Source organism: Protomyctophum parallelum, assembly GCF_964188405.1.
Source record: "Protomyctophum parallelum genome assembly, chromosome: 20".
Classification (NCBI taxonomy): Eukaryota; Metazoa; Chordata; class Actinopteri; order Myctophiformes; family Myctophidae; genus Protomyctophum; species Protomyctophum parallelum.
Window position 1 is genome coordinate 8,391,330 of NC_139718.1, and position 24,918 is coordinate 8,416,247.

Consider the following 24,918-nt stretch of genomic DNA (forward strand, 5'->3'; position numbering starts at 1 on the left):
GCTTTCTCATCCACGTCTTCTGGGCTCGCTCAGGTGAGACAGAGAACCCCATTGAGGCAGACTTGTGTGTCTCCAGGGCACCCCCCATATGTGCTTTCATATAGGCACACTCTGATTCCAGTCTGCAGCTGTCACCTTTGGGCTTTCCATCGCATGTTGCTGGCTCACAGGAAGTATACCCCGACTGGTGACTGCATTCTTTGCCGGGTTTCTGTTTGCAACTTTGCACCTCTTGTCATTGACCTCATCAGCGTTATAGCAGCAGGATTCCTCGCACTGATCACAGTCAATTCAATTCAATTCAAAGGAGCTTTATTGGCATGAGAAAACAAACGTTTACATTGCCAAAGCAAGTGTCACAATACAATAAAAACAGATGAAAATGGGGAAAGTATATACAGTTGGAGGAGGTACAGAATTTTGTAAACAGAGCTATGTCACATTCCATCGTTATGTACATATTATAACAGGGTATAAAAAAATAATCGCTGCGATGTGTCGCGGTGTCGATTTGGTAGGGAAACATGATGATGATTGAAATTTGTTTTCTGAAATATGGAGTTGAGGGTCTTCAAATGGCTGTTGATCTCATCCATGACCTTCCTCTTTGTGCCTTAGTAGTTGTATGTCAATGAAGGGTTACAAAACTTTGTTTGTGCCAACTGCTGTGGACATTTTAAATAAGAAAATGTTTAAATATAAAAATTCACAGGTCCCCACTGTTCATGATCACTGTTGCTGTGTTTATGTGAATGCATTTTATATAGTATTTTAATGCATCTATGTATTTTATGTGATGTTTTATTGTTGTAACTGACTGCCGGTGTGCCAAAGACGAGCTAGATAAAACACTACCATTATGGGCAAAAGAAGCTATAAGAAGCCACCCACATCACACACACACTTTGCCCGTGGGATCCTGCTGCTCCAAACCACTGCCCTCACAAATGAGCATGCTGCATCATTTTATTAAATGGTGTTCCTACATGGGCGGTACAGAGGAGAGCAGAGCACACACCGGAGTGCAGGATATATGAGCACAGGGAGGCAGGCACATCCTCCACTGGAGGGATCAAATCTGTACCATCTGACGCTCAAGGATTTATGGGTTTAGTCAAAATTGCTTTTCCCTCTGTGGAGATTAAGCACCGTGGGATGTTTTTCAGTCAGGCCATAGAATAGTCAGAGGAGTTGTTTCTGCTGTTGCGGTCGCGTCCTCTCCCTTCTCATCGGCCCCTGGTGCTGAAGAGAATGTCTCAGGGACACAGAGTGCTGTCGGTCCAAGTTGGGAGCAGATTTTGACTGATAGAGAGGAGAGGTTCGTCCTCTGGGGAATGTGCACCATGCAGGTGGATGCTGTTCTTATGCTGTTCTGCATCTGGTTTGTAGGGGCAGCCGGAAAATCCCCCCAACCACGTGGTCATAAACTGGAGACCTACAAACAAAGCAGGTAATGTCATAGGATGTAGAATATAAAATATATAGCGTAATACAATTCTTCACGAACACATGATCATAATGGCACATATGACATTTTCCTAAATGCCATGTTGGATACCGATTTGGATCTGTATTGTACAACGTATTACCCCAGGACGATTGAATTGTGTTACCATTGCCGCTAGGAGGTTTACAGGATGTTTTCCAGTGTTTCGTGGGTCACATACACCCTCCTTCGGATTCAGACAGCAGATTGGAAACGAGAGAGGGAGACCTAAATCCCCACATCTATTTATGTGCTGTTGGAAAATGCTTCCATATTTACTGATCTGGTCCAGTATAGGAATGGATTATTATTATTATTATTATTGTTATTATTACTTTACGGCGGAGGTTAATGTTGTTTTGTGGTAGCTAATTGCTAATTACTACTTGTTTATGACCCAATGGGTCAAAGCATGAGCTGGACTCATGGGCCGAGCTAAATTAGATCAGTGGGTCATATTATGTTATATTTGATAAATTATTGATTCAGTTGAAATTGAAGTAAAAACTGATTAGGGTAGAGGCTAATGCAGTTTCTTTCTTCATGGAGTAAGGTTTTGTAAATTGTACTGAATGAATATGCAGCCTGAAATTTGTCCGCATGTTAAATTAAATGAAACTTTAATGACTTTAGTTAAAGTCTGTCAAATATATGCCCTAATCATGAATCAGAATCAGTTGATGATTTCCCAACAAATAAGAGTTACTTACGGAAGTTACGGTACATCAGAAAGTTCCCTATAGGAGATTGTATTTTGCCATAGGATACAGTAACACACAGATTATACTCTGTGCTACACATTCTATGCTGTCTATGCTGTCCCTTTCACATCCCTGTTGGATAAAATAGCTGTAATGTTAAAAGCAATATAAACACTATATCCCTAGATTGTGAAGAAGTCTTTACATCCAACCCTTGATGAGGGTGATAAATTGGATTTGTTCTTCTTCTCCAATGCAAGTAAAGTAGGCTAGGGTGCTGTATGCCTTTAGCATCACTATCAGCTTTGAGTGATTTGTACCCACTTAATGTATTCCACAAACCCTTTCATATCATAATCCCCCTGCCATTTCTCTTTTAGACACAGTATCATTCTCATAACGGCAGCTACACCACCAGCTATTTATAGATCAGAGGAAAGAACAACCAGAAATCGACTCGCTATTAAGATTCTCATCTCTTTCAATTAAATCAACAGAATGTGCTCCCATTGCTTACCACAGACTACACCGACTGTCAGAATGTGTGGCTGCTGCAAAGAGACATAAAAGACCCACCTGAATACTGACGGTCATTTTGTGTTAGTGCATTCACTTTTATTTTAATTCTTTATTTACCCAGGGAAGTAGTTGAGCAACGCCCTGCACATAGAAACACATACACACACACACATACACACACACACACACACATTAAAACCTGGGAGCTGACCAGTACAACCACAGTCTTATACTGTTGGCCACTAAGCAGCTCCAGGGGGAGCATTTGGGGGTTCAGTGCCTTGCTCAAGGGCACTTCAGCGGTGTTGGGTGAGTGATGACAATCACTTCTCCACCCAGATTTGTCCTGCCCGTCCGGGGAATCGAACTGGCAACCTTTCAGCAACAAGGGTGCTCCTCTAACCCTTAGGCCACCACTGCCCAATCATAATCATTAATAATCAGTCATTTAAAGTGATAATCTCACTATCATTAAGTAAGTGGAGTAACTTAGTAAGACTAAAATTATCTGTGAAAGATATGGGAACCGAATATTTCACAGTGTCATACTGCACTGCTCATCGTTAAAAACAATAACCATGCAGTGTAGTGCAATGCATTTTGAAAGCTTTCTAGCACTTGCTATCAAATCTGCACAAACAGTTTTTTGAAGCCATTCAACATCAGCCTATCATCTGTGTAGAGACACAACACTCAATTCGAGAATGCAAAGCTAAAGTTTACTTAAGCTAAATAATAAAATCTTCAAACTAAAATGCGTTCATATTCATCTAATACGTATAGCCTACCATATATTTTCTCTGTGTGTCTCTTTTCTCTTTATTTATCCCTCTGCTTGGGGCGTGACATTGCAATTCTCTTGCAAAGAAAAGCCAGTGGATGTGTTGTGGAAATTTACATTATATTAACGACACCAATTAATCTTTTCTTCTGGGAAAAAGCATACTATGAAAGCAAGTAGAGAGAAGAGTCTTTGTAAGGAAAGCAAAGCCTACATGAAGAGATTGAAGTCCAAGACGTTTAATGCTTTATTTGTGTTTTTGTTCCAGGCATAGCTTTAGTTTACTTAAGGTTCTGAGCATATTTATTATACATACCAGTGTCAGTACTTTGGGTTAGGGACAGCATGTACTTTTTTTAAACATCAGATTGACACATTACCAATAATAATTTCAAGGAAACCTCTAATGTTCAGGCTTTTAATTTATTTATCTAAAGCCCAACAATGAAAACAGAACTTTTGGAGGGATTTTCTTTTTTACATCTGTCTCTGTTGTTTGAAAGTGTCCCTGCAATGGTCTATTCACCTCACCATACAGAGCTGCAGCATTGGTGTTGTAGAGGAGAGACAGGTCAGGGGGACCAATGAATGAACAGACAGCAGTCTGTTGTGTGACGTAGGCAAAGAGTGAGGGGATTGAGGCATTTCTGCCAAGAGGATTAGGAACCAGCTGCTGGGTGAGCAGAGAGCAGTAGCAGTCATTGCCCATCTAAACACGGCAGCCAGCATACTCCAATTATCTGTTCATCCGTCTGTTTTTGAGTGGTGCAACCACTCCAAGGAACAGCAATGTCCGTGTTCACCTATGTATGTGGCCATGAGCACCAGAATGACTATTAGTACCAGTAGGGGCGCTGCTGGCCAGAAACAGAGAGAGAGATAGTGCTGCACGTGCTGCACTGTTGCCTCATGCTAATGAGAGAGAGAGAGAGAGAGGAGGGGGGAGAGGGGAGTTGCACCACTCAGTTCACATTTCTTCTTTGTGTCCAATCCCTGTGAGTTTGTCTCACCAATTGCTCCCTCTCTCTGTCTCTTGTGTCTTTCGGATCTGTCCTTGATGCACAAATCTGGTGGCTGCCACAAGGCTGTGGCCCTGTCTGTCACAACACACTCTACTACGCCATTAATCCGTTTTAGTGTTTTTACACTTGAAAAAATCTATCTGTTGTGACCTGGATAATATTCTCTCAAGGCTTGTATACAGTTATGGTCCGCTGACCGCTGGAACACTGACATGAGAGTATTTCCTCAAAATAATTATGTGTGCTGTAAAAATGCTCTTAAAGAACAAACAAACAAACGAACAGAAAACACCATTGCCGAACCTGTGCAAATACTTTAGGGTAGTCCTTCAGTTTGGGAGCGCCTCAGAATTAGTTTTCAAAGCAGCGGGCGTATGTTTGTTAGCTATAGTTAGTTAGAAATGTGTTGCTTTGAAAGTGTCCCTGCAATGGTCTATTTACCATTGGGCACGGTGGCACAGTTGGTAGAGCTGTCACCTCACAGCTAGAAGGTCCTGGGTTCGATTCCCGCTCGGGACGCTGTGGGCGCTGGCGGCGTGTTTCCTCCTCCGCGTCATCAGTGCCCATACCCGAAGGCGGGGTTGGCGAAAGGGCCTTTCTGTGTGGAGTTTGCATGTTCTCCCCGTGTCCCCTAGGGTAGGTACCCTCACAAAAAAACATGCAGTAATCCTGGTCACTAAACTGCCTCACCCTGGCCAGCCGGGGTGCCTGATGGAGGGGAAAGGAACTGGTTGGAATAACGTGTTCCTTCCACACGCTACGTCCAACCAGGGAAACTCCCCCCTGTCAGGTGTAAAGGAGCAACTTGGACACTCAGGCATGAAGGAAGCATGAGTTCAAGTCCGTTGCTCTCCCCTTGTCCCCCATATATGGGGACTAGGTTGGTGGAGGGTGTGTAGAGCCCAGGATCACATTAGATGATGATTGACACAGGGGTGAAAAATGGGTTACAAAATCGTGGGATAAAAAAAATATATATAAAAAAAGAAAAAAAATGTGGTGCTGATTGGTGCAGCGGTTTGCGAGACAAGGCCCGGACAGACAGAAATGAGAAAGAAAACCAAAAAACCAGACAGACAGATCTTGCCTCTTCCAGAGCCACAGCGTAAAACAGCCGAGTCATAGCCTGGGGTGACTGGGTGGCGCAGGGGGCACACTGGGGTAGGGTTGCATTGCTCATTCCTCCAAAGTGCCCCCAGCTTTGGCCGCTTCAGCGAACACAATTGGCCGTGTCCGTGGGTGGGAACACGTTCAGGTGAAAATAAGCAGCTGCATGGTCTGCATGGTGACTCTCTCCATGTGTGCACACCAAAGAGCAAGTAAAAATTTTCCATACAACTTTACAAAATAGCGAAGCTATAGCAGTCCAAAAGCTCACATGATGACATCCCCAAAATACCGAAAATAGTGACGCAAAATGGTTTAAATATATCTTCTTAGGACATGCCTGTTTATTTTGTTCCTCATCAACAGTATCACAAAACACATTATCAGTTACACCCTATATACATAGTATAATATTGTATAATATTAGTATTTTCCATGAATCCCTCAATTATCATGTGTGTATTTCTTCAAAAGAATCAGCTTGAACAGTTTTATTTTATAGACAGATAAATGCCCATGCTCTGCAGAGTGGAGCGAGCACCAAGATGATTCGATTTTAATTCCCCTTTCCTTAAACTATTTCTGTATATTTCCAGGTAGTAGTTTATTCCTTGCCTTGTAAATAATTTGTGCAGTTTTAAATTCTACTATATCTAGAAACTTCAAACTCTGTATTGGGAAATGAGCACAAAGTATTGATATACTGAATTTAAAAACCTATGTGACTCATTATATAGTTATAGTTATACAAGTATACTTGCAATACTATGTTGTTGTCACAAAATCTGAAGGCACAGCTGGACTTAGTAGTAGGTGTTGGCAGTGACTGGTGGAATTTGGCATAATAATTAATAAATTGGGACATTATTTTTTAAAGATATAAATTCAAATAACCCAATTAGAAAACAAACATTTCTAGTTTATTTAAAATATATATATACAATATATTTTAATTAACAGGTCAAGAAGAGAGACCTCAAGAATGGAGGGTGGTGGAGGCCATAAGTCTGGAAGGTTAGGTTTGTTTAGAAAAAATACATAACACAATAATACTAATAATAATAATACTAATAAGTGTAATAATAATAATAATAATAAAATAGTAATAGTAATAATAAGAATACACAGTTCTACAACTGCACTTTCTGCACTTCAAACACCATAGGTACATTCTTTCATATGGTGTGGGAGTGTCCGAGTGTCCTCACATTTTGGAATTTGGTTGCTACTAACCTTTCGACTATTCTACAAGTTAACATCACACCCTCCCCATCTCTATTCTTATTAAATGATGTATCCCAGTTGCCATTAAATAACACCCGTATTCGTGTCTTCTTTGCTGGCGTAACGGCTGCAAAGAAGATGGTTGCTTCGCACTGGAAACCGCCTCATACATTGTCATTTCGCCAATGGGCTTTGACCTTTCTGGATATCATTTATCTAGAGATGTCTACAGCAAGATTGCATGGTGCAAAAGAGGAAAACGTTGAGATTTGGTCTGGTATTGCAGATTTGGTTGGGGGCATGGTTTGATCATTATTATTGTTATTATCATTATTTGTTTTTTGTTTTCATTGCACAGTGGTTGAAGTGATGACATTTTGTGGCATCTTTGGTCTCGGGGGGGGGGAGGGGTGGGTGGGATTGTTTGTTTTTGTTTTTGTGTTCCTTGCTTTTGCTGTTGTGTGTTGTTTTATGTGTGTTTTGTTTGCTTTAAGTCTTTCATGTTGTTAACGTGTCTTGTGATTTTTGTCTTAAAATAAAAAACATTTGATAACAAAAAAAGAATACACAGTTCTGTAAATGTGCTGACCCACTTCAATAACAGTTCTCCTTTCTCTTTCAACAGCCCCATTTTTAAACGAAGTCCAGATATGACAAAATCTCCAATGACGAATTCTGAGCAGCTTCTAAGAATAGATGACCATGACTTTACCATGAGACCAGCATTTGGAGGTCAGTAAACTACTAACTTCTCACATTTAGCACAATGTGATATTATCAATGTATAACTGGATTTTATATGAATAACAGAACAGTACTGGTGGTAAGTCATTATTGACTCACTCTGTTGAATTCTACTGTTGGTATTGGTTTACTTTGAGAGAGTTTTGAATGTAGTTTACAAACACCAGGGCCGGATCTACCATATGGGCACTTTGGACACGTGCGCATGGGGTCCTTGGGCACCAGGACATTTCCCTGCTAATCCGAATTAAATAAATGGTGTCTAAAAAGATTAGTGTTTTATTGTTGGTGAGAAGGGCAGCTGAAAAGTGCAATTGTGTGTAAAGCAGCAACAATGCGCTAGATTGGCTGTCACTCTGGGGGGGTAGGCGACCGGAAATAGGCCAATATAACGGCATAAAACTGCCCCAAAACGGCTCCAAAACAGCAAACATGTTGCGCGAGCGTGAAGGGGGGGCCCCTTCAAGCTTCAGTGCCCAGGGGCCCTCAGAGGTGTTAATCCGGCCCTGACAAACACACACTCTTTTCATCATAGAAACATAGATAAGGCTTCTTGATCAGCCGGTGATGATTTATCTAGTGGTACGTTGCAAATTGTTGAGATTATCCTTGCAAACTGTGCTGTGTCTGTCAAAGTAAGTAACTAAGGACACATGTACTGTACATACATTTTGAGGTATTGTTTACTTTCTTGTAGTCACACTTTGAAATACTACTACTCCACTTTATCTCAGAGGAAAATATTATATGAACTTAACTTTAGTTAGTTAATTACTTTATATTTTAATTATTATAACAAAACACACTAACCACTCCAACTGTATACCGGTATTTATTTTTGGACATTTGACAATAACAGATCTACAAGCTTATAATGTGAGATTGTAGATTGGCTATTTTCCAAAGATCTTTATACATTTTGAACGTGATAAATGCGACATTCTGCACAATAAGTACTTGTGTTTATTGATCCTTTTTCCACCACTGCTAGAAGGCAGAGCTAGAGTATATAAACACAGTGGAGTGGATACATTGATTTTATGGTGGCTGTTTAGAATCTAGGATTATGGCTCTCGAATAAAATAAAATATAACTCAAGCATTTGTTTTTTACCATAGAAGATGACAGTGATGCAATATGATTACACTTGTCATCTATTATCTGTCTTTATCTCTTCATTTGCATTTTGAATTAAATTAAGTTAATTTCAACTCTTAACGAGCTTACACTTAAGACGGAGGGTGGAGGTTGGAGGTGAGATTTATTGCAGATGAATTGATTACAGTATGGAGCTGGGATTGAGTGAATGGACAGAGAAGTGACTGACAGTATGATAACAGAATGATAACAGAATGATGACGGTACGAGGAGGAGACAGTGGAGGAGCTTTGGCGTGGGCCCCCTGGGGACGGACCAGAGCCTCGGTTCGGATCCTGCCTGGCGGAGGCAGGGGGGGCTCTTGAGCCTGCCCCCCTGGGGCCGACCTGGTGGAGCCTGCTGCTGGGCGGTCGTCGGGGAGGTGGCGGGTACCTGAACGGAAGCACAGATGAGCGAAGGGAAGTGAGGACCGTTTATAAAGGGGTGCGGACAAGGTAACGCAGATCTGATTGGAGCAGACGGATGATGGAGCATTACAGCTCTAAGTTGAACTAACGTTAACAACTAAAACTTCAACTCTTAACGAGCTTACACTTAAGACGGAGGGTGGAGGTTGGAGGTGAGATTTATTGCAGATGAATTGATTACAGTATGGAGCTGGGATTGAGTGAATGGACAGAGAAGTGACTGACAGTATGATAACAGAATGATAACAGAATGATGACGGTACGAGGAGGAGACAGTGGAGGAGCTTTGGCGTGGGCCCCCTGGGGACGGACCAGAGCCTCGGTTCGGATCCTGCCTGGCGGAGGCAGGGGGGGCTCTTGAGCCTGCCCCCCAAAAGGAATTAAATAGTGCGCGCCTGGAGGAATGGTGCAAACGTCTGGAGGAAGGAGTAAATTAAGGTTTACCTGGAAGGGACTATACAAACGATGTTGGAGAGATTCCCTCGACGAGCCGGGGCCTTTAGCGAGAAGGGATCCGTGGGAGAGTGAGGAAGGCCCCGCGCCATTGGAGCCTCACGACGGCTGGTGCCGCCGACATGGGAGCCTTCGCGGAAGGGGCTTGTGGGAGAATGGTTAGTAGGTATGGTTGGTAGGCGAACAGCCCGATGGTTAGCGAGCCTCTGGATGGTTGGCCGGAAATCGTTTGCCGGCGGAGTCTGTTTGGGATGAGAGTAAGGTTGGTTAGCATGGCATGAATGAAACGTGAATGGAATGATTGTTTAGCAGGCGTCCTCTCGACAGAGGGCAGTGAGTGAGAATTTGATTAGCAGGCGTCCTCTCGACAGAGGGCAGTGAGTGAGAATTTGATTCGCCTGGCGGGACAGGGAGACTCCCGACGGAGGAGGCCTGCGTGGCCGGAGGACGGGTCGACCGTCGTTTTGGAGGAAGTGAGTGGGCGTCCTGGAGAGGGAGAACATGTTTAGAAGAGGGCAGAGGAGGAGGTACCCGCCACCCGACACATCCACCAGTCAATGTAGGTACCGCGCTGGAAGACACCATGGACTTCTGGGCATCGAGCACGGAGGCGGAGGAAGGTCTGACGTAGGAGGAGAAGGCGGAGGACGACCAGTGGCCCGAGGCTTGCAGGATCAGGACGGAGACGCCGCTGGCAGCAGCGGTGGTGGCGGCTCCGATTCTCAGGGAGTGGCTGGAGTATAGCGGTCAGGAGGGAGACCACATCTTAGGAGCAGCGAGCGGAGATGGGAGGCGAACTCTCTACGACGACCTCAGACGAGCCCTCCAACGACGACTACGGTCATCTCGGTCCTTCGTACATCTGGCCAGCTCCTTTGTGCTTCCGCACCGGTATCTTTCTTTAGTGCGGCTGCCTAGGAAGGTGTGGGACGTCCTCTCGATCGACGCCCAGCGTTGGTTCCCGCGGTGCGGCCTTGGCCGGGAGTTCTCGATGGCGGTGGCAGTGACCAGCTAGTCTCCTCACTGCTATCTTCTCTGTTATACTTGGTAATGGCCCGTACGGATGCTCGTCGGTGATGTGCTCATCCTGGTTGATGTCAAGTACCACGGAGACATCCTGGTGCAGCACCCGTCCAGGGATTTCCGTGGGGCGGAAGTGTCCGGCATTCACGGCCGAGGAGGAGGACGGTCTCCGCAGTAGCAGGGAAGAAACTGGTCTTAACGTGGAAGGGGAGGAGCACGGAGGAGAGGTACCTGACCACGGTGCCGGACTAGTAGACGCCATGGATCTCTGGGCATCGAGCGAAAACTGGGCGTCGTGATGTTTGACGAACGCGGCAGACCCGAGGGGAAAGGTTTGACGAACATAGGTTCTTGGGCTATGGCTGACGCAGTGGACGTGGAACCGAAATTATTAATAGTGATATGGCCGACTGCGGGAAACTATTCCGCTTGGAATTCCCCCCCAAAACTGAAGTGGGAGCGAAGCGCGGTGGCCTGAGCTCTCCGAGCAACGGAGGCTGTGAATAGGTTATGGCTTAATCCATTTAGGCCTAAGCGGATTCTAAAAACGCCTCTGAATCCTGACCTAAGGTTTCTGAAAAACTTCAAATATTTATAAAGCAGCATCGAAATTTTACATTTGAATACTGTACGTACTGTATGGGTTCCCGGCCTGAGGGGGTAAGATACCGATAGGGGTTCCCGCCCGGAAATGGGTTGAGGTGAGTGGTTTGAGACGTTGAGTGGGTGGTTACCTATGAGTTTAGACATTACGGCGCAGTTGAGACGTTGCGGTGCGTGGCTGTCGAGCTTAGCTGGTGCAGTGCATGGCTGCCAGAGAGTTTAGCTGTTGCAGTGCGTGGCTGCCGACTGAGTTTAGCTGTTGCAGTGCATGGCTGCCGACTGAGTTTAGCTGTTGCAGTGCATGGCTGCCGACTGAGTTTAGCTGTCGCGGTGCGTGGCTGCCGGCTGGGTTTGGCTGCTGCAGTGCGTGGCTGCTGATGGGATTAGGCTGCGGTGGATGGCTGACGAGTTCAGCTCGGTGGGGGTCCGTGTTGAGGCCTAGCCAGGAACCTGGCCTTCCAGGCATGCGTGAGCAGTGCTCGTTTCCCTGATGATCGCCGAGCAGGTAGCTGGACAGGAGGGGCACAAGCATGGAGTTAGTATGGTCGGACCGACGTGGCAGTTGGAGTGAGAGTAGAATATTAAGACTTAATTGACGGGAGAAACAATGCAGTTGACGGGTGAGTAACAGAGAAAATCTTAATTAGGTACGGCTCGGTGAGCACGGTCTCGCCATCGAGAAGGTCGACATAGGCGGACCTGAATCCTGAGAGAAGACAGACTATGCGCCCACTGCGCGTGAATGAAGTGGAAAGCGAGCTACGCTTTCTAACCATGTGTTGAACCGAGACATCAGAGACACGTACTTCCCACGGATTACAACTGGAGATTGAGAACGTGACCCGTGGCGAAAACTTTCTTTCTTTTTCTCTTTCCTCTTTCTTTTTCCTCTTTTTCTGTGAAACGTGACGAGTCCTAAATGAACGATTTAGGGGGACAGCGGGAAGCCGATCTGCGCACTTGAGCCGATTCCTGAGCAAACGCAATGTGATAATCACACCCGTGAGAAATGAGGGGCGCTGGTGAAAAGGGGGCTAGCTCAAGTTAACTAGGTGGTGAAAGGTCAAGTGAACGAGCGGTGCCGGCATGAACATTAAATGCCGTGAATGATAGGAACAGAGTGGCGTAAAGAGGGACAATATGGCAAGCATTTTCCCTTCATTGACAATGTAATAATGGAGCGTTCTTGAGGGTCTAACGTCGATCGGGGGGTTAGATATGGAATGAAAACCCGGGAATAAACCACAGCAAAATGTGACTTATTGAGCTGATGGTGGGAGCTCCGACCTGTGAAGCTCACGGCTTGTAGATCAGCTATTTGAACGTGTTCACACTGACACACGCCTCTCTTTTCTCTCTTCTTCTCCTCTTTTTACTTTGTTTCTTTTCCTCCTCCTTCTCTTTTTTTTCTCTTTCTCCCTTTCTCTCTTCTCTCTTTTTCTTTTTCCTACGATTACGCTCAACATCTCATCACAATCCACATGATTGAAGCATGAATCTGGAGCACTAGTAGATTGCCAGGGCATGAATGAATGGGGCACCGAGTTGCCATGTTGGAGGAGACAAGCGCCAGGTCCGCGAAAACAAGTCACGAAAACTAACTTGAATCATTATGAAAACGATCCGACAGCGTCAGATAATTTACCAACATGTAACACTGAGGGTGCTTCGAATGAACCGTGGGTTTAAACAACGGCGTCCACCCGGCAAGTGATTAAATAAAACAAGCCTGAGACGCTTATAAGAGCAGACGTGGCAACCTGCCAGACGGCACCGGACATGCTCAGAGTAGTCTAATGATACGATAGTGGTGACGCTAGTGTGACTCCCGTGGCAACAATGGAATGCGGAAGTGCTCGTTCTATCTCGGGGGAAAGTTCCGCCAAAGGAACGAAAAGTTTGGAACTAGACAAAGCGTGTCGCCACTCTACACTGTGGACGAACTAAAACGCCGTGTATGATTTTAGACCTGCAGCCTGATCTATGCTACGTTCACAAGATGACCAGTAGCTTACTGCCGTGAAAGCAACGTTTAATGCATGATCGCCCAGACGCCGCCTGAAGCAGTAGCGAGACTGGTGCATGAGGCATTAGCAGCAGTATACACTATACAGCATAAGCAGCCTTGTATACGGAAACGCGCGACATGCAAAGCACTGAGCAGCAGTAAGCAAGCAGGGGAAAAGTGGGTATTGCGTGCGGAGGCGGCATCGGAACGGAATCGAAATTAGGCTGTTAGCAGTTACGTTTGTTTTGAAAGTTGAACCATTCAGGTGGATAAATAGCAGTGGCGAGAAATTAGAATGATACTGTATCTGATGGAGGCATGCAGGGCCTGGGACGCTGGCGAAACACCCGACGGTGTGTCCTGGGATGAAAGCTGCGGCCGTGGAGAAGTTTGTTGACTCTTGAACTTGGATGGAAATGACGAATGATGAAGGTGAGCTGTGAGCTCTCGACGTGTCTGTGTGCTACCTGAACGGAAGCACAGATGAGCGAAGGGAAGTGAGGACCGTTTATAAAGGGGTGCGGACAAGGTAACGCAGATCTGATTGGAGCAGACGGATGATGGAGCATTACAGCTCTAAGTTGAACTAACGTTAACAACTAAAACTTTTTGCAATCTAAATCAAAACGAGGTAGTTAGGACAGTCATCAATCATGATGTGACAGAGCGAAAGCATGATGGTTCTCTCTGAGCAAACTAACCTGATGCTACACCAATGGCGGTTTGAATCTGACGGATATAAAAAAGGAGAGCTGTGTGTCATCCGCTGCGTCATCAACTTTGATCCATTGTGACCTAATTGTATTTCTGTACAACTGCAGGATAATGCAGAGCAGAAAAGGCAGAAATAGGTCAGAAGTAGAATCCCAGCCAGCTGAGCCAGCCAGCAAAAACACTGCTCCAAATCTGTGCAACGCACACTGTTCTTTTGGACACACAATACACTGTCTGCATTGTAATAATTCGTTCTTACTTTTTACCACAATCAGTGTTATGAGGGGCAGACATTCAGCTGATGTTTATTCAAATCTCTGCATATTTTTATATTCAAAAGGCCCCATGTTCGCACACATGCATGGGATTTGCATGCGCGTAACACAATCAAGAACGACACTTTTTGCGCTTGCACGGCCAGTGAATGAACGTGCGCTCAGCGCACCGCCAGCACTATCGCCGCTGCTCCCATAGATTTATAAGGCTGCTCCCATAGAGTTATAAGGCTACTCCCATAGAGTTATAAGGCTGCTCCCATAGAGTTATAAGGCTGCTCCCATAGAGTTATAAGGCTGCTCCCATAGAGTTATAAGGCTGCTCCCATAGAGTTATAAGGCTGCTCCCCCGATGCTGGATCTGCTATTATAGTCTCCTCCCACCAAGTGGTTAAGAAACTGACGACCAAATAGATTATGGGGTTCCTGTGTTGCTTTACATTGAAATTATGGTGACTTATGAATACATTTTGACAGAAGCAACAGCTGTACCTATTTCAAATAGTCTCGCACAGGGCCCTGCAAGCTGTGGGCCCTGGAGCTTAAGCTCCACTAAGTTTGAATATGCTTTAATTTGACTATTACATTTCAGGACCTCCGATTCCTGTTGGGGTAGATGTTCAGGTTGAAAGTCTTGATACCATCTCTGAGGTGGATATGGTAAGTGAAAGCCACGTAATTTTATTATACAGTAGTTATTAACCACTTCTGAAACAATATATATTACAGTACGTGTGGTACCAGACTGGCTATCTATTTTCCTCCCCTTCAAACAATGACTTATATATATGCTCCATCATACGATGGTTTCGTGCACAGAAAAGAACAGAAAAGGTTTCGGATGGTTTCGTGCACAGAAAATAACAGAAGCTTGTGAGCTTGTAGATCTGCAATTTCCGTACACTGTCACACAACAAAGTATAAATCAGGCTTTTAATACCTCTGATCTTCATCAATGTCTTTGTTCTGCTTTTGTTCCCTGTGTAGGACTTCACTATGACACTTTATCTGCGTCACTACTGGAAGGACGAGCGCCTGTCGTTCCCCAGCACCAACAACCAGAGCATGACTTTCGACAGCCGGCTAGCTAAGAAGATCTGGGTTCCTGATATGTTCTTTGTTCACTCCAAGAGGTCCTTTATCCATGACACCACCACAGACAACGTCATGCTGAGGGTGTACCCTGATGGCAACGTGCTCTACAGCCTCAGGTAGAAGATCAACCTTCTTTATCTTGCTTCAGTCGGACAAATAGCAGTGATATGCACCTCTTTGTACCGGAAAGAAACCATGTCTTCGCATTTCTTTTCTTTCAATAGCACTGAAACTAAGGATCTTTATAGTCTGCCTTTTATAGCGCCACTAAGAGGCTGACTTAAGTGAAACACATTTATTAATAACATCAGTCCTTCAGATTTCATCCAAATATCATATATCATACTCTGGAATGAACTCCCCAACCATCTCCTTCAAAACCTCACTCAAAACCCACCTCTTCAGGATAGCTGGCCCGTTCACAAACCTGGTGGAGACCTGTACTCCGAGGAGCACTTTTTCTAGTTCAACTCTCCCTTTATTTGAATTCTATTCAGCCTCATGAAGTAATCCAATTAAAGACGTTGGAATTAATGTAACCTCAGTCCCTCACTAGTTCTTTTCATGGGGCTGAATAACAATACATCACATAGTACGATTGTGATTTATCAAATATTGGTCTATTCATGTCTCACTATTATTCTGGTACTGTATGTATGCTATGTAGATAATTTATATAGATGTATGCTGTTTGCTTGTCCATAGATGCTATGTATGTTATTTAGATGGGATGTTATTTAGCCAGATGGGTTTGATGTCTACCTGCTATCCTACTGTAGTTACTTGCACTTTTCTTGGCACTAACTGTAAATTGTATTTTCTTTTTGTCCCTATAGGGTAACTGTCACTGCCATGTGCAACATGGACCTTAGCCGCTTCCCTCTCGACACACAGACCTGCTCACTGGAGATAGAGAGCTGTGAGTCACTTTTGTTTGTCAGAGAAAAATCTGTTCTTAAAAATAATCACACCTGTGTGAAGAGAGGGGCGCTCTTATCATCATACATCTCATTCTGGCCAATCACAATTTGCGTCCTCACTTTTCCGTCTTCACTTTTCTGTTCTCACTTTACAATATGTACTTTGCTCAGCCAATCAAATCATCGCTATGGGTTGATCAGCCAATCACAAGCAAATGTTTGTGTTTGTGTTTACACAAACCCCGGAAAGCTGGGCATAACAATCACTCCTGTGTGAGGTGACGGGCGCCCACTGTGGCTGCCTGCATCGGTCCATGCAGGCCAGTGCCCAACGGGCACCGCTGTAGAGGCCCAACGGGCACCGCTGTAGAGGCCCAACGGGCACCGCTGTAGAGGCCCCACGGGCACCGCTGTAGAGGCCCCACGGGCACCGCTGTAGAGGCCCCACGGGCACCGCAGGGGGTGCAGTGGCCGGTGTCGAGAATATCGGACCAATTAACGGTTGTCCATAACCGCCCCAAAAAGGCCTCCACACCTCCACAGGGGGTGTACTCCGTATGCATTTACAACTCGCATCGCTCCAAGTAGGCCTTTCCTACAGGCACCGCTCTAGTATTGTATAAAACGAAATAAGGCCACGTGACGTCAAAACATCTAAAATATCTCGGTTGCATGAGCCGCACGACAACAGTCTAATGACTAAATATGGCGTATGACTATAAGTATATTCAGTTGTACTAACTAGTGTATTTGTGTGGTTTCTCTCCAGACGCATACACTGACGATGACCTAATGCTCTACTGGAAGAAGGGCAATGAGTCTTTAAACACGGATGACAGAATATCTCTATCCCAGTTCCTCATCCAGAAGTTCCACACCACCACAAAGCTGGCATTTTACAGCAGCACAGGTATTTTGCAACACAGGCAATTCATTCTTCAATGCAAATTAATGGGTGTAGTTTAACTCTGTCAGAGCATCTCATTTACATTCAAATGTTGTAGGGAATGCAACAGAAAATCTAGTAATTGATTGAATCAATTAAAAAAAGGAATCGATTTTAATAAAATAATTTATTTTGGGAGATATTGTTTTATATTCTTCAGAAATATTCGCACATCCACTTTGTTCAGATGCGTTGGACTGAAGCAACCATGAATAAAGGATTTCATGAACAAAAGTCCTGCACACTGCTCTTGCTCAGCAGCATCAATTTTTATTCAAATTGACAGACCCCTCAAAGATCCTTCTTCTAGAGTAGACCTTCAGACTAAGAGTGTCTTCTAAAATGTTCAAAAATACCCCAAATCTACAAGCTCACAACACTTCACAATGCGATATGCTTTTTTTGTGCAACACTGTTGACTTTGACTGTACGACTGAGTATAAAATAAGTGGTGAATCAGATATCGTTCCTGTCCCCCAATCTAGGAACCCATTTCGTAAAAAAGGGAAAACAGTTTTGTTTTCACCTCCTTTTTTGTGTAGAAACAGTTACTACAGCTACTCTTTCAACAAGCCAAGATGGAGTCAAGATTTGCTTCATGGCAAAAACATGGTCCTATCCTGTCTGGGTCACCTTTATGTTGATAGCCCGTTTGCTAGCTTTGCACAATTACATTCCACATTCAGTCACTGGGAGCTAACTTTAGCTAAACCCATCACCTGTTAGTACGGTATTACCGAAGGCTCTCTACCTCTCTGACATTTTCTTTTGCAGTTACTGATTCAAAAGGTCTTATTTCTTCCATATATAAGATTATATTTTAGTGACTACATGACTCCCCCTGCTCTTCAAGATCAAGATTGGGAGGTTGAGAGATTGAGCTGCTGATTCTAGTTCAGCATAATAATACTGTGAAACAAAACTGTACCTGGTTTTAGAGGACATGAATGTTAAAACTATACAGATTAAACACTTGTATGGTGTGTGAGCAGTCAGATCATGCTGATGTTCTACAGGGCAATCCTAGAGAACATGTATAGTATAGATTCAGATACAGTATGCAACTGAAAAGCAGGCTTATACCAGCCTAAACAAAACAGCTACATCTATGAAGGTAAGGGAAGATTATGAGCCCATACAGAGCATTACATGTAAGAGCAGGCAGCCATGAAACACGCAAATAAAAGCAACAACAATCTTTTCAGACTCTCAACATTTCCTCTTCACTGAATATTAACCTATCCTATGCCCTCAGGAAGAAGACTGTGTGCCAAATTAAACCGCTTTAAGCTATCATTTGTTCCAGCCTCTATTAAGCTGCTGAACTACTGCTAAATCTTAGAGTCTTAGACCAATAGAGCAATGTGCAATAAATAAGCACTTAGCACTTTCATTTCTTACAGTTGGCTGAACCGTTGATTAATTTTACTTCAACATTTAATACTGTGAAACCTTACCTGCCTTTAGAGAAGTTTAAGGAGATTGTTAACACTGCTCAGATTAGATAGTTTTATAATTCTTGGACTAATAGGACACAAAATGAAGGTCTTTGCTCATAATTTTGAGCCTTCTCCACAAAGATGCATGGACCCTTCTGTGAACCACGATGAGATAAGACACCTTCATCAAGTGGTGTAACACCAACCATCTCATTCTAAATGTCAACAATTTAACAAAACACATCCGAGTGACTGACCATGAGACAGTAGCCATCAAAAACCAGAAAATCAGGTGTCCTTGTATAAATACTTAGGTGTCCCCATAGACAACCATCTTTGTCCTTGTATAAATACTTAGGTGTCCCCATAGACAACCATCTTTGCTAGAAACGCATTATTACACTGTACAATAGATCTAATATGCTATGCCACAGAGACCTTGCTTTCTAAGATGTTTGAGGCATTATAGCGTGAGCAGTCAGATCATGTTTATGTTCTACCGGGAAATCACAGAGAATATAGGTAGATACAGAATTACAGAATGGTTCGGAAACCTAAAGCAATTGAAATGCAGGCTTACCTGCCTGCACAAAACAGTTCATGTAAAAGGGACTTAAAGACTATGAGACCATACAGAGCATGTATGAGCAGGCAGACATGAAACCAGAAACAAAAATAACAACATCAACATCCCCTCTGAATACAAACATCTGCCCTCAGAAAGACTCCATGTGCCAAAATACAAATGAAACTGCTTGAAGCAATCATTGTTCCAGCCTTTATAAAAGCGCCATTTCACTTTAAAACACTTCTGGCAGTAATTTTAACGTCTAGTCTGGCTTTTATGAACACCCCAGTTCAAGTTGCTTGATTCAATATTTAGATATTTGAGTTTGACATTCACCATATTTGACATTGATGGGTCATGGGTGTGTGTCTAATAAACTTTATATCAAACTAGTCCATACTCCATACCCGTTCGGGGGTATGACATACCCAATCCCTACCTCTCTCTCTCCCATCTCTCTCTCCCCCTCTATCTCTCCCTCTCTATCTGCCACTTACATATAAGGGGTGTCCTCTGTGGCACACCCGTTATATGATGTGAAGCGATGGTGCTGAATAAAACAAATCACACCTGTGTGAATTGAGTGTTGCAACTCCCCTCTCCCCCCCCCCCCTCCTCTCCTCTCTCTCTCTCTCTCTCATTAGCAGGCAACAGTGCAGCACTAATACTATCTCTCTCTCTGTTTCTGCACAACAGCGTCCCTACTGGTAGTCATAGTCATATACTGGTGCTCATGGCCACATAGGCACATAGGTACATAGCCACATAGGTGAACACGGACATTGCTATTCCTTGGAGTGGTTGCACCACTCAAAAAATGATGGTAACAAAAACCTTTAGTGGCTGTCAAATAATAGTAGTGGAGGAAGAAGTACAAATGTGGCTCTGAAACAGTGGAGTAGGAGTCTAACGAAATGCAAATACTCAAGTAATTGAGTAAATGCACTTAATATACTTTCCATCCCTCTATGGGAGCCATGCCGGTATTGGACCCTGACTTGTTGATCTTATATCAGAGATATTAGAACCGATTCTGGATCCAACGCCTCAGATTGCTGTCTTTGATGTTTCTGAGGAGGGGGTTTCTATTACTACCCGTCGTTAAATTCTCCTCTTATGGGAAAAGAAAATGCTCACCCACCTCAAGCACATCCTGGCTACAGGATTTCAAGTAAGTTCTGGAATTGGAAAACATAAAATTTGCTGTCCGTGAAAAATGTAACACAGCCTCTTCTCTCTCACCTCAAAACAATGCTGAGGTTGTGTGTGTGTGTGTGTGTGTGTGTGTGTGTGTGTGTGTGTGTGTGTGTCGCTAAGGCCAGATAAGGGAATATTATCTAAAATGAAAAACCTAAAGAAAAAAAGAGAATAAGTTATTTTCTGAGTGACATGGCCGTACGATTAGGTATACATAATTACGTATAATGTATTAGTAGTCCACATCTAGTGTTCTGTGCATACTAATTGGTGTTTCTCTCTCTCTCTCTCTCTAGGCTGGTACAATCGACTGTACATCCATTTCACCCTGCGACGACACATATTCTTCTTCCTGCTACAGACGTACTTCCCTGCCACACTGATGGTCATGTTATCATGGGTCTCCTTCTGGATCGATCGCAGGGCTGTCCCTGCCAGGGTCCCGTTAGGTAAGCCAGTGGTTCTCAACCTGTGCGAGTGTGCACCGTGGAGATATTGCAAGTGGGCTCAAAATAATTGGGAAAACACTATGAAAGATAATAATAACATTAATATTTTAAAAGACATATGTGATTCTATTTTCTTTAAAACCTTGAAAACGAAGTTGTTTTTTTGTGATACTGCTAAATAACTAACTAAAAGTATACTTTGTTAGTTCCAATGTTCCAAGCCATAACACAATCGAATGATTGATCATAACATGCTCTGAATATGAACGTGATCCACCCATCTGACCAGCCTATCGGCTGCCGTGTTAAGTGGGTCCTGATCCAGAAAAGGTTGAGAACCACTGAGGTAAGCCGATAGGCTGAGGGCACACTGCTCAGATGGGGTGTGAATTCAGGTTTGTTGCAGGGCACACTGCTCAGATGGGGTGTGAATTCAGGTTTGATGCAGGGCACACTGCTCAGATGGGGTGTGAATTCAGGTTTGTTGCAGGGCACACTGCTCAGATGGGGTGTGAATTCAGGTTTGATGCAGGGCACACTACTCAGATGGGGTGTGAATTCAGGTTTGATGCAGGGAACACTACTCAGATGGGGTGTGAAGCCTCAGTAAATGCATGCATTCATATGCATTGGTCAAAGAGGCAGGTGTACTGTACAGTGACGTTGAGTGAAACAAAACAAGAAATGATCACATAGTGATATTTGTCAGGTGAAAGAAGTGCTGTCTCCGTTGTGTTCTCCATTCGCTGCTGTTTCAGGCGCGTTTGCATGGTTTGAAGTTATATCGAGTGACGTTCGAACATTGCAAACGTGTCAAATAACTGTACCAGTGCACCCCCTGGATGCACTGCCTGTATGTATGTGTGAGGGAGGGAGGGAGGGAGGGGGTGCGGGGTCGGGGAGGAAGAATCTCACTGCACTCACTGAGAGAGAGAGGAGGTATAGTGGGACCGTCTGTCTGCACATGCATTCGCATCACGCACGTTTGATGCGTCATGCGTGTCGTTTATTTTCCATACGACTGTGTTGTCGCTTGCCGTCGCTGGCGTCAATGTGACTCTTCATGCCGTTCACGTTGATGCGTGTGGTTTATTTTCCACATGCCTGGTTGCGGGTGTCAATTTCCACATGGCTAGTATTATGTTGTGACTGTTCATGCCGTGCAGATGTTGACTTTGTGACTCTTCATGGCGTGCAGTCGATGGGATGTTATGGGTTGTTGCCAGTCTGCCGTGACAGAAATAAGCTAAGCTGGCTCCTGCACTTATTGGTCAGATGCCATATTATCTCCAGGGATGATAATGGCTTTAGCTTGCGCTTATTGGCCTGCTGCTGGACAAATAAAGGCTGGGTATGTGTTGTATCAAACAACAGTACAACTTAGCTACATATGTATAACTCTTATTATCGTTTATTATCCTGTTCGTTCAGGTATCACTACAGTGCTGACCATGTCCACCATCATCACTGGCGTCAATGCCTCCATGCCTCGCGTGTCCTACATAAAAGCGGTGGACATCTACCTCTGGGTCAGTTTCGTCTTTGTCTTCCTGTCCGTGATAGAGTACGCAGCAGTCAACTACCTCTCCACTGTACAGGAGAGGAAAGAGAGGAAACTAAGGGAGAGAGTAAGTACCATTTAATGTGGTTTCCGTATTCATTAAGCTGCAGTAGATCCACAAGAACAGTGTTTCATCTATTTTTTTAAATTATTTTATTATCTATTTATTGTTTAATTATTTTATTATTTGAAAACGTAAACAAAAAAATCTAAAGCTAAGACATTCCATAAAATGAAAAAATTAAAAACTTTTAAGAAGTAGTGAAAACCTAAACCTAACCTTAACAGCTACAGACAAATAGTTTTCATGGTTCCATGTGCCACAAATATTTGTGAAGAAAATAATAATCGTAAAATAACCTTCCATATTCCAACATTATATGAAAGAAAACTATATTTACCAGTTTAGGCATTTTTTTATTTATATTTAGTTTCCTGTTTGCCTACTATTAAGGTACAGGTGGGGTGCATACTTAGTTTAGACTAGTCATTGGTTAGACATAAGGATGGTGAGGGGTGCGTTAAGACGACCGGATTAAGGTTAATGAGGGGTGCGAGGGGTGCGTTAAGGGTTGGGAGAGGTTTAATGCATGCTGTGTCAAGGAGTCACTATCCTAATTGTGTCATGCTGCTGTTGCTGCATGCATGCAGTACTTTTTGAGAATAAGAATACATACATTTAATATACATTCATTCATATTCTTTTATTTTATACAAATGTAGTAATTGTACTGGTTTATTGGATCATTGGCCATAATCGGCGTTATGTAAGTAGCTAGTTAACCAAGATTGTGACAAAAAACAGTAGTCTTTAGTTTATTAACGTTTCGATGTGTTCTTGTTGCTTTCCGATCCCCCCCCCCCCCCCCCCCCCTTTTATATTTTCTCCTGGCCAACTTGTAATTCCTGCATACACCACTGGTTGCACACCGAAAACAGTGCTGCGAACTTTTTCAGTGTGAGATATGATGCGCCGTATAACATGCACAACCAAGTATAAGTTAGGCTTTAGGACCATTCCCCAGCGCAAATGTTTAACAACATGCCAAATGTATTATATACACAAAGTGTAGTATCCAACAAATGAACACATTCTTTTTTTATTTTTTTGTTTAAATAGGAATTCAACAGATGATATAATCACTATCATCAGCAAGAGATTGTGGAGGGGTGGTTTTTTACTGCTAGTTGTTTTGTTTTTTGTTTGTTTTATCTTGTCTTTTTCTTTTGTGTAAGTTATGTGTATTTAGTATGCTTTATTGTAAAAACGTAAAAAAGTATTTTTTAACTCCTCATTGTCTGTTTTGTTTTACCTGCCTTCCCTAACAGCTACCGTGTACATGTGGCATCGGCAACCCTGACGACATGATGTGCGATCCTCAAATCTCAGGATATGGCGCCATGGACATCAACAACACGGGGAATTATGGGATGCCAGAGAACGGTGGCCGCCAGGAGAGAATGTTGGCCCAGGTGGCATTGAATGACCCCCAGATCACCGGTCAAGTCAAGCCACCCAGGGGCTATGTGAACATTTGGATAGATACCCATGCTATAGACAAGTACTCGCGGTGGTGCTTTCCGGGGGCATATGTACTCTTTAATATAATCTACTGGTCGATCTATTCGTAACCCTGGGGCCTAGGAGAATGTCCAGAGGAGTCCTGTCTGTTTCAGACACTGCAATGCACAGTGGAACTCCAAGGACTACTGTATGTGGAAGGCAACAAAGATGACATTGCATACTCACAACGTTTTTATGAGCGGTAGTGGAAGGAGACTGCTCATGAGACATAAAGGGATTGCCTTCTTGACCCAGCCACTTAAAACTGATCACTAAAATGATCTTCAATCGCTTCGTCCACGTCATTGGCTTTGGCACTCCGTCAAAACATTCAATCCGTGGTTGTAAATATTTGGGGAATGCGGGTGGACATGTTGCCTGGGATTGTCCTAAAGGTTATCACAGCCGTGGACGTGTAATTCTGTACATGCTACATTGTCCAACAGGTCTACGCCCAGTGATTCTTAAAACAAACAGCAGAGCATTATGCACAACAGTGTACGTACAACAACACTTGATCAACGCTGTTGATTTGAAATGTTGTTCGTTCACGTTACCTTTACTGACGATGTGGATCTCATTGAGATTCAAACCAAAATCTCAAAACCTGATGGTCAGGTAATACTTTTACAGTACTGTAGTACCATTCACATTCAGTATGTGTTATCAATTTGTGATCTTTGTATCAATGCAATTATTTTGCGGTCAGGCCACTGTAACACTTTTGCATGAAATGAGTTTTAATTAGTACACAGGGAAAATACCATTACTCACTTATACAAATCAAAAGTGTTCTGAATATGATTCTATTCAAATAGTTTTATTCAATAGATTATTTTTTCAGCTCATCTCTGTACTTAGGTTCACTGTAGCCTAATAGCCGTTAGTTTTTACTATGTATTTTTCAGCTAAATACACAAATATATTCTGGCAGATTGCCTTTCACTTCGGGGT

The 24,918-nt window shown here is 43.6% G+C and overlaps 2 protein-coding genes across 4 annotated transcripts in view; one reads left to right on the top strand and one right to left on the bottom strand.

Annotated features, from left to right (window-relative positions):
• The first annotated feature begins 944 nt into the window (after positions 1-944).
• On the top strand, positions 945-24,185 carry LOC310878006 (gamma-aminobutyric acid receptor subunit rho-1). The gene is made up of 10 exons (XM_083792052.1): positions 945-1,450; positions 6,577-6,630; positions 7,466-7,572; positions 14,818-14,885; positions 15,213-15,436; positions 16,157-16,239; positions 17,010-17,150; positions 20,687-20,839; positions 22,271-22,467; positions 23,730-24,185. The coding sequence occupies exons 1-10, from the start codon at positions 1,335-1,337 to the stop codon at positions 24,030-24,032; spliced, it is 1,446 nt and encodes a 481-aa protein (XP_083648178.1). The 5' UTR covers positions 945-1,334; the 3' UTR covers positions 24,033-24,185.
• Positions 1,308-24,918, bottom strand: part of LOC310878007 (xaa-Arg dipeptidase-like) — a 51,685-nt gene continuing 28,074 nt past the window's right edge. For 2 of the 3 annotated variants that reach the window (XM_083792053.1, XM_083792054.1), the window contains one exon: positions 1,308-1,435. In XM_083792053.1, coding sequence (XP_083648179.1) covers positions 1,421-1,435 — 15 coding nt within the window. In that variant the 3' untranslated portion in view covers positions 1,308-1,420. Of the gene's footprint in view, positions 1,436-22,345; positions 22,430-24,918 lie in introns of those variants that run through there. The other variant, XM_083792055.1, reaches the window with a different exon arrangement.